At 33.5% G+C, this 10,908-nt stretch overlaps 1 protein-coding gene across 1 annotated transcript; it reads left to right on the top strand.

Annotated features, from left to right (window-relative positions):
• Positions 1–9,131: 9,131 nt before the first annotated feature.
• Positions 9,132–9,909, top strand: LOC145627383 (uncharacterized). The gene is made up of 2 exons (XM_081679780.1): positions 9,132–9,341; positions 9,442–9,909. Exons 1-2 carry the CDS (start codon positions 9,258–9,260, stop codon positions 9,907–9,909), a joined length of 552 nt encoding a protein of 183 aa, XP_081535906.1. The 5' UTR covers positions 9,132–9,257.
• Positions 9,910–10,908: the final 999 nt, after the last annotated feature.

Genomic DNA, 10,908 nt, shown 5'->3' with positions numbered 1-10,908 from the left:
AAAGGTTGCATGAACTTCTTGAAACTTGATAAAGAGATTCTTTTACCAAATACATGGGAAACTAAATGCCCATGTAATAAGTGCAAGTTAAATAAAACGAATTCTGTAAAAGAAGTTGGAGGCCATAGTTTATTTTATGGTTTTTATAAAAACTATAGAAATTGGATATTTCATTGTAAAGATGAAGGGAGTAAGACCTATGATCTAAGTGATGATCAAGTAAATGCAGTAGGTCGAGATGATATGGACGGGTTACTAAGAGCAGCTTTTAGAGTTAATACACGACAAACCGACAAAACTCAAGATCCATCATTTAATGAACAAAGTATTGAAGATGACAATTCATATGACATGGATGAGGGCTTTAACATTTATCGCGAGGTAGATGATGAGTATCAATCAACTTTCTCAAATGAAGAACAGGCAAAGTATAAAAATCTCATGGAAGCTTCTGAAAAAGGCCTGTACGAGGGGTGTATTACTTTTTCGAAACTTTCATTTCTATTGCATTTGTTTCACCTAAAGTGTATGTCCCATTGGTCTGCAGAGTCATTTAATAAATTACTTGAACTTATAATTGACGCATTTCCCATTATTAAGGAGTTTCCATCGTCCTATTATGAAGGCATGAAGATAATAAATGATTTAGGGTTAGGATATGAGAAAATCCATGCATGTCCAAATAATTGCATGTTATATTGGGGCGAATTTGCAAATAAAAGTGAGTGTCATATATGCCATACATCAAGGTGGAAAAATGTGAAAGGAAAGGAGGGTGATGTAAATGAAAAAGGAAAAGAAGCATGTAAGAAAGGCGAGGCAGCTAAAGTAATGCGGTACTTTCCCCTTATCCCTAGATTAAAGAGGCTTTACATGTCATCTAAAACTGCAGAGGACATGAGATGGCACTTTAATCGTAAGGATGATAAGATTCTACGACACCCTGCTGATGGCGAGGCCTGGAAAAAATTTGATGAAAAATATACAGAGTTTGCCGCTGATCCTCGCAGTGTTAGATTAGGCCTAGCGAGTGATGATTTTAATCCATATCGTCTTATGAACACAAATTATAGTACATGGCCAGTGGTCCTCATTCCTTATAATTTACCACCATGGCTTTGTATGAAACCATCATCCTTTATTCTTTCTATAATTATTCCTGGTAAATTTGGTCCCGGTATGGATATTGATGTGTACTTGCAACCACTAATCCATGAATTGAAATTATTGTGGGAAGGTGTTGATGATTTTGATTCTTATAGTGGAGGCAACTTCAAACTGCGAGCAGCCCTACACTCTACTATTAATGACTTTCCGGCTTATGCTATGCTGTCAGGTTGGAGTACGAAAGGCTACAAAGCTTGTCCTTCTTGAACTCATTCTACTTATTCAGATAGATTTGGTGGCAAAATTATCTACACTGGGTATTGAAAATGGTTGCCTATTGATCACCCATATCGTTCACAAGCTAATTTGTTTGATGGGAAAGAAGAATATGGTATTGCTCCGATTCGTACCAGCGGGACCGAAGTTTTGAAGCAACAAGAAGGGGTAAAGTATGTATATGGGAAGACAAAAAAAGTTCCTAAAAAAAGAGGGAAAAGAGCTGCCAAAGAACTTGATGATGATTGCGATCCCGATGGTGATCATATTCTTTGGAAAAAGAAAAGTACATTTTTTGAATTAGAGTATTGGGAGCATAATCCTCTTAGACATAATTTAGATGTTATGCACATTGAAAAGAATGTGTCCGATATTTTATTAGGAACTCTTTTAGATATGGATAATAGTAGGGATGGTGAGAGTGGCAGAGAAGCCCTAAAGAATTTGAATATAAAACCTCATCTATGGATCAACCCTCAAGGTTACATCCCGCCGGCTGCATACACCATGTCTAACGAGGAGAAAGAACGATTTTTGAAAGTCTTGAAAAAGATGAAAGTTCCTGATGGATATGGATCTAATTTGCAAAGATGTGTGAATCTAAAGCAACGAAAACTTATTAATATGAAAAGTCACGACCACCATATTCTCATGCAAGATATCCTCCCGGTTGCTTTAAGGGCGTCGAATGCCACAAGAGTTATTGACTTGCTTGAGGAGTTGTCTGACTTTTTTAAAAAGATATGTTCAACTGCTATAGATACAAGAAAATTAGATACCATTCAATCAAAGCTCGTGTTGACTCTTTGCAAGTTTGAAAAAGAATTTTTACCAACATTTTTTATAATCATGGTTCATCTACTAATTCATTTAGTGGAAGAGGTCAGACTAGGCGGACCGGTTCATTATAGATGGATGTATCCTGTTGAAAGGTACTTATTATTATTATTATTATTATTAGGCAAAATTGGCCTCAACACTTTGAACTTTGGCTTGGGTGCACTCAGCACCTTGAACTAAGAAAAATAGCCAAAACACCCTGAAGTATTGGCATGGGTGCATTTAGCACCATACAAGAAATTTTCCGGCCAAAAGTGGCCGGATTCCGGAGACTTTTTTTTTTTAATAAAAATATGTTGTTATTATTATTATTATTATTATTATTATTATTATTATTATTATTATTATTATTATTATTATCATCATCATCATCATCATTATTATTATTATTTAATATTTTTATTGTTATTATTATTATTATTACAAAAATACCTCGATTTGCGTGTTGTTATTTATTTTTTTTACGAAAATTGTTCGGGTAAGGTTTCGGGGGTCATTTTTACCCTTTATGGATCCAAATTAAGCTCGGAATTTACAAAAAAGTAATGGAAATACCTTATTTTGCGTGTCGAGGAATATCTCGATTTGCGTATTGTTATTTTTTGTGACGGAAATTGTTCGGGTAAGGTTTCGGGGGTCATTTTTATCCTTAATGGATCCAAATTAAGCTCTGAATTCGCAAAAAAATAATGGAAATACCTCATTTTACGTGTCAAAAAATATCTCGATTTGCGTGTCTTAGCTACTTAGATATTTCTCGACACGCAAAACGAGGTATTTTTCGTTTTTTTTGCAAAATCTGAGCTAAATTTGGATCCATTAAGGGTAAAAATGACCCCGAAACTTTACCTGCACAATTTCCGCCAAAAAAATAACAACACGCAAATTGAGGTATTTTCGTAATAATAATAATAAGAAAAAAAAAACATTTTTTATAAAAAAAACATTTTTTATTAAAAAAAACATTTTTTATTAAAAAAAACATTTTTTATTAAAAAAAACATTTTTTATTAAAAAAAACATTTTTTATTAAAAAAAAAAAAGTCGCCGGAATCCGGCCACTTTTGGCCGAAAAATTTCTTGTATGGTGCTAAGTGCACCCATGCTAATACTTCATGGTGTTTTGGCTATTTTTCTTAGTTCAGGGTGCTGAGTGCACCCAAGCCAAAGTTCAGAGTGTTGAGGCCAATTTTGCCTTATTATTATTATTATTATTATTATTATTATTATTATTATTATTATTATTATTATTATTATTATTATTATTATTATTATTATTATTACTATTACTATTACTATTACTATTACTATTACTATTACTATTACTATTACTATTACTATTACTATTACTATTACTATTACTATTACTATTACTATTACTATTACTATTACTATTACTATTACTATTACTATTACTATTACTATTATTATTATTATTTGTATTATTTATTTTTATATAATAATTTTTCCTATTCTTTCACATTCACATACAAAATCGTTACTATAATTCAAGGTACTTGGCCTTTTTGAAATCTCATGTAAGCAATAAAGCGCAACCGGAAGGATCTATAGCGGAAGGTTACCTTTTGTGGGAGACAATTGCATTTTGTTCGAGATATTTAGAAAGTGTTGAGACTATGTTCAATAGACCTAGAAGGAATGAGGATGGTGTATCAAACATTGACAACTATTTGTATAACTCTGGTGGTCGTGTTGTTGGAAAGAAAGAAAATGTTTGTTTGGATGATAGAAGTTTAAAGCAAGCTCATCGCTATGTTTTACTTCATTCTGATGAACTAACCCCGGTGCTCAAGTAAGTAGCATTATGTGATTAGTTAAAGCGTCCAATATATACTTGTTACTAACATAAAATTTACAATCTCGATAGTGAGTTCCTAAAACTAAAGAGGCAAGAGAATGATGTTGGAGGAAGTCAAGCTGATGAATCTATTGAAAATCAGTGGATAATTGATGAATTTACAGATTGGTTGCAAAGCCAGGTCATATGCTTTTACATTTAGGGTCTTTTTATTTTCATATTATACAACTTTCTAATTCTAACTTTATTATTCTCGAATTATAGGTCCATAATTTAGATGATAGCATGGTAGATGGAAAGTTAAGAAAAGCCTTAGCCGGTGGCTTGAGTAACCGCGAGAAAAGGATGAAAAGTGTTATTATCAATGGTTACAAATTTGATATTGTGGATCGTGAGTGATTTCGAGTAACTCAGAATTCAGGAATCATGGTGGAAGCAGAGGGTCACGAATATTATGGAAAACTCAAAGAAATTTTGGAATTAGATTATTATGGTTCTTATAAGGTTGTATTGTTTCGTTGTGATTGGGTCGATATCCGTAGGGGTATCAAAACAAACCGAATGGAAGTGTTCGTATCAATTTATCAAAGTTGATGCACACTGGTCGATTTTTTCGTGATGATCCATTTGTTTTCTCATCTCAAGCAAAACAAGTTTTTTATATTGAGGATGAGATACAAAAAGGGTGGTGTCATGTTGTGAAAACTAAGCCTAGGGACTTGTTTGATATACCTGAATAATTTGTTTACAACTTTTATAATTTATTATAGATTTGAGTTCATAAATTTGGATGGGTATGTATTTTTATATTTCATTTAGTTATTTTAATTCATCAAAGTTTGTATTTTGTTAACTTAATTTCTGTTTTTATGGTACTACGTAGTATTATCGTGTTGGTTTCTTATTGGTCGAATAAGAACTTAAATTAGAGCTGAAATACAGAATTTAATTTAGATCTGAATACCAGAACTGAATTCAGAGCCGAAATCAGAACTGAAATCCAGAACTGAATTCAGATCTGAATTTCAGAACTGAATCCAAAACTGAATCCAGAACTGAATTCAGAAGTGAATGCAGAGCTGATCTTCAGAACTGAAAATCAGTTCTGGAATTCAGTTCCGAATTGCAGCTCTAAACATCAGAACTTGTGTGTGTGATTATATTTCAGAGCTTGTGTGTGTGTGTGAGTCATCAGATTTTTTCTTTTTGATCAAATTTATTTCTTGTTATTTCAAATATGATGCATTGATTTTTGTTGTTCTTATTTTGTATTTGAGTTTAGATGTTTAGTTTAGATGTACATATAGTGTCTTGTTTTTATATCAGTTTTGTCTTAATATATTGTCTTTACTTTCCACTGATATTGTGATGTATAGTTTGTATTTAAGTTTATGTCTTGTCTTTATATCAGTTTTGACATACTAATGTAGCTTGTCTTATGGTTTTATCAGGTAAAAGATGGCTTATTGAAGCAAGAGAGCAAGGGAAATACTTGCTGCCACAGCTAAGTCAAATTAAATGCTACTAAAGTTGTTTCACAACCCACCAAAAAACAAGCTACTAAGTCACCACAGACTGAGGTACTTAAGGATGACAAATGGGGACCTTTTTCTCCACCCAATACCACTACAAAATCTGACCGACAACCACCTAATAGTTTGGGATCCATTTGGAAAAACCCTCCTGGTTCAACATCGAGTTCAGTCAAAGAGGCAACTACATCAGGTTATCATAATAAATACCCAGCAAAAGTCCCACATAATATCCCACCTAATATTCCACAATCAAGTAGACCAAACTCATCATTGAACTCCCTTTCTACTTCTCATAAACCTCCCGAGCAAGCTGTGAGACGAGGAATTTAGATCCTTGAGACTGGTGCTGTTAAAACTTCAGCAACAACTCCACAGAATAATCAAGATCGACAAAACAGTGGGAAGAATCAGAGAAGATCCCGAAACAATCTAAGTCTTTACGACCAAAAGCACTTCCGGATTGGCCTGTAGACATAGATTTTGACGACAAGGAGGAGGTTCTAACCATAGGTAAATATTTTTATTAAAGTTGTCTGCTGCTTGTTGTTGTTGTGGTGTGTTTCTGCCATGTTGCTGCTGCTTGTTGTTGTTGGGGGGGGGGGGTGTGAAATTCTGAACTAAAGAAATTCTGAACCTTTAATTGTATTTTTCTTGTATTTATGATTTGATAATTAGGTTCCTAATTACAGTTGGTAGTCTTGTATTGTTGCTGCAGCTAAGTAGGACCATTAGAACTAGATAGTAATACCATTTGAAACTATTGAGATTTGAGATTTAAAAAAATAAATAAATAAATAAGTAGCTTGATTTGAGATTTTTAAAAAAAAATTAAATTTGATACTCCGTGACAAAAATTGAAAAACTAACCTAGTTATTAAAAATTCACAGTACTCGTAATTATTAAAATGTATACATAGAATCGAGTTTTAAAATCGATCAGTGAAGTTTGGAAAAGATTTGGACCAATTTTATTGATGTGGTCCTAAAACTCCTATTATAATCAACATGATCTTGGGTCTTGTTTTCAAAAACTTTGGTCTTTGATTTTGGTATGGAACTTACCCTTTCTATTTTTTTAAAGATCGTTCAATTGCCATTTTCGACTATTACAATAACAAAAATATGTTTTAAGCCATTAAAATCTTCATTTGAACGAAGGATGTTTATTGAAATAAGGTGGACAATAACCTACTGAATTCAGACCTGATTTTTTAGGAGTTTGAATTCAAAACTAAATTGAGAACTGAATCAAGAACTGAATCCAAAACTGAATTCAGAATTGAATCCCCTGCTGCTTGCTGCTTGCTCCCCTGATTTTCTCCCCTGCTGCTTGCTGTACTGCTCCCCTGCTGCTTGTTGTCTTGACATGTTATCTTCCATCTTTTGCTGCTATATTTGAGTCTAAAACCATGATATAAAGCATGATGGACAGGATAAACAACTTAGAGAAAAGTAATCTATTGTAGAAGTTAAAGTAGAAACTCAAAATATTAATCAATACTCGCTAGCCCGTAGAATTCAGTTCATAAAAGGTAGTAAGCTATAATTTTAGATCTGCCTTTGCATACCAATCTTTAATATAATTCTCTGCTTTGGTGCTTGTCAATAAAAAAAAAAATAAAAAAAAAAAAAGCTATAATTTTAGATACCTAAAGCTTACAGGATCACCTGAGTGAGATGATAGCATGGATTAGTTTTCCTCTGATTTGAGGCTATGATTTAAAGTAGGAACCTGTTGTGACTAACATAAAGGAAGAACTGCAAGAAATAATGCAACATAGCTACATAGGGTAATGATAATGATAACTTGTCATAGTGGCTCCCCATTTTTGGGTTAGAGGCTACAATTTAGGGAAATAGTTCAATTCTATATGAATGGGCCGAGGGTGATTAATTACGGCTAATTATTCAGTGATTTAAAGGGGGAAGGGTGTTTCATAATGGGAGTGTTGCCAATATAGGCATATAGCTGAGAAAACTAGTGACTACGAAGTAGCTTGCTTTGCTGTTCATACAACAAGGTTTCAGCAAATTTATTCTTTGTTTTTGTATCTCTTTCAGTCACACTTACACTTGGTAATGCTTTTCAATTATGTGCCTTTCAAACGAAAAAAAAATAGTTTGACAGAATTAACACAGTTACAGTGTTTATGATGTAATAGTTCCAAATGACAGGCAGCAGCTAGCAATGTTATAAACTTCACTACACCAAACAAATATATACACCAAAAAACTAGAAAATGGAGTAACAAGCACAAGGGTAGCTTTAGGCTACTAATCTTTCTGGTTTAGAAACTGAAAAATAGACAGTTTCAGTGAGGTACTATGATCTTATTATTCGCATGAAGACCTAAGACCACACTCAGTTATCATAACTTCATGAGGAACAAAGCAATCTTTCTGAAGAAAACATGCACAAAAACTCTAAACTCCACTAACCAGATTCTATACCCTTTTTTTTTAAACCTCATTGGAACTTCTGATTTATATGGCATTTCACCTTGCTTTCAGAGATGTGGTCAATTTATGTGATTCAATAATATATCTTTATAAGTTTTGTTTTATTGTTTGCTTTAAGGTGCAAAAGTTATTTTAAGATGTTTGGAAGGGTTGCCTTACAAATTACTAGCTCTGAAATTTCCAGAATGTTCAATAGTCTTTTTCTATTTGGTTTGAGGTATAACTGATAATATTACTATTACTTGCTGCTTGCCACTTAATTTGTTTGCTAATCAACTTAAACTGATTATTTCTTTTAACTTAATTTTGTTATTTTATTTATATGCCAAGGGTAATACTACATTAGTAAGTGGTATTATTCTGCCAATTGATGTATGGAGTAATAACGGCGTCCAGTACTATGTCGAATTCAATGATTTATGCCAGCCAATTAGGAAGGGTGGACATATTTTGGTTAAATTCATTAGTATGATTGCGAAGATGGAGTCACATTGTCTAGTTGGGGAAAAAGATTGGAAAGCAATCGACAAGCATTTTAAAGGGAAAATAATTAAATACATAAGAGTAAGTATAATCATCCCTAAGACATCCCCTTGTCATTGCCTAAACACACATACTTAGCCGGTCTCTTACTTCTAATAGATTACTTACTGGTTTATATTTTTAACTAATTATTTTTACTGAAGGACCGTTTTGTGATTCCTCCTGGTGTGGAATATGACAACCAAGCTCTCAAGCGGGCCAATAAATGTTGGAGGCAGTTCAAATACTCTCTGAAACTGCTTTATTACAAGCCACTAGAGAAGAAATTGGATGATATTTTTAATAATGTGCCACATGGAATTACCAGTAGTAACTGGGTTAAGTTGGTAAAATATTGGGATTCGGATTACGGGAAAGTAAGGACAATATTCACCTTATTGTTTACTCTATTAAACGTTATTTAATCTCTAACTAAAAAAATCTGAAAATGTGATTGCAGACTATGTTAGAATGCGGTAAAAAGGCACGAGCTTCTCTAAATCAAATTCATACATCTGGCTCTAAAAGTTTTGCAAACCAACAAGCTGATTATATATGGAATATATATATATGTCATTTTATATTTACTTAGGATGTTAGTAAGAGCAAAGCCAAGTTATATGCGTTATATACTATTGTACACATATTTAATGCTTGTTTTGTCTTATTATTTATAGAAAGATGAACATGGACAAAAAATGAGCTTGTTAGCGCTGTGGATTAAAACCCATACGGGTAAAGACGGAAAATTTCTTTCTGACACAGTCACTCAAGATTTTGTGGTATGGTTTTGTGACAGATTTCTCGTATCATTTTGTGTAGATTTTGTGGTGTGATTTTGTGTTATTTGTGGTCTTACATTACTCCTAAATGTTGGTATAGGATGATGTTAAAGCTAAGGTTGAAGAGTTGAGGATGGTGCACCCTAAGATGTCTGAACAAGAGCTCGAAGATGAAGCATTTCAGCAAACTATGTATGGCGCTGAGATTCCCGATCGTCCGGTGGGTTACGGACTAGGGGTTAAAAAGGGGGACATTTTCGGAGTACGTGGTGTATTAAGGAAGGAAGGCTATGGAAAAGTTCAAAAGAGGACTATTGTGATGGATAGTGTTAAAGAAGAAGTGAATGCTTTGCACAAAAAAAATGATACACTATCTCAAGAAAATGAAAAGCTAAAAGACGAGGTCGGACACAACAATCTTCTTCTTAAAGCGCTTGTTGGACAATTTTCTCAGATTGTAGGTGCAGTTCGTCAAGGGAATGCATCTCCGGGTCTTCTAAACAAAGCATCTGAATTCTTAGGAAAGGCATCACATCAAGTAAAAAAGTCACATTCTCTTTATAACTGAAATCAGAGCTGAAATCTAGAATTGAATCCATAACTGAATTCAGAACTGAATCTCCGAAACTGAATTCAGAACTGAATTCAGACCTGATTTTTTGGGAGTTTGAATCCAGAACTAAATTGATAACTGAATCAAGAACTGAATCCAAAACTAAATTCAGAACTGAATTCAGAATTAAATCCCCTGCTGCTTGTTGCTTGCTGCTTGCTCCCTTGATTTGCTCCCCTGTTGCTTGCTGTACTGCTCCCCTGCTGCTTGTTGTACTGCTCCCCTGCTGCTTGCTGTCTTGACATGTTATCTTCCATCTTTTGCTGCTATATTTGAGCCTAAAACCATGATATAAAGCATGATGGATAGGATAAACAACTTAGAGAAAAGTAATCTATTGTAGAAGTTAAAGTAGAAACTCAAAATATTAATCAATACTCGCTAACCCGTAGAATTCAGTTCATAAAAGGTAGTAAGCTATAATTTTAGATCTGCCTTTGCAGACCAAGCTTTAATATAATTCTCTGCTTTGGTGCTTGTCAAAAAAAAAAAAAGCTATAATTTTAGATACCTAAAGCTTACAGGATCACCTGAGTGAGATGATAGCATGGATTAGTTTTCCTCTGATTTGAGGCTATGATTTAAAGTAGGAACCTGCTGTGACTAACATAAAGGAAGAACTGCAAGAAATAATGCAATGGGGGTGCTTAATTACGGCTAATTATTCAGTGATTTAAAGGGGGAAGGGTGTTTCATAATGGGAGTGTTAGTTGATTAATGATTCAATTTTTGTCTAATGAAATCTGTTGAATCGGTAATGAAAGATTAAAATAGACTTATTAGGAAGTTGCTGTAATTATCAACTATAGAATATTGAAGAGTTATCACAATACATGGACATCAAATTGATCTGACAATTTTGAAATGATATAATCATTTTTATCTTTTGCAACGAGACGCCATTTACTTATTGTGAACCTCTTCCCTGTAGCGCCTGCACATGTTGTAATTTTC

The sequence above is a fragment of the Chenopodium album genome, chromosome 1 (assembly GCF_948465745.1).
Source record: "Chenopodium album chromosome 1, dcCheAlbu1.1, whole genome shotgun sequence".
Lineage (NCBI taxonomy): Eukaryota > Viridiplantae > Streptophyta > Magnoliopsida > Caryophyllales > Amaranthaceae > Chenopodium > Chenopodium album.
This window is presented reverse-complemented; position numbering and strand designations above follow the sequence as displayed.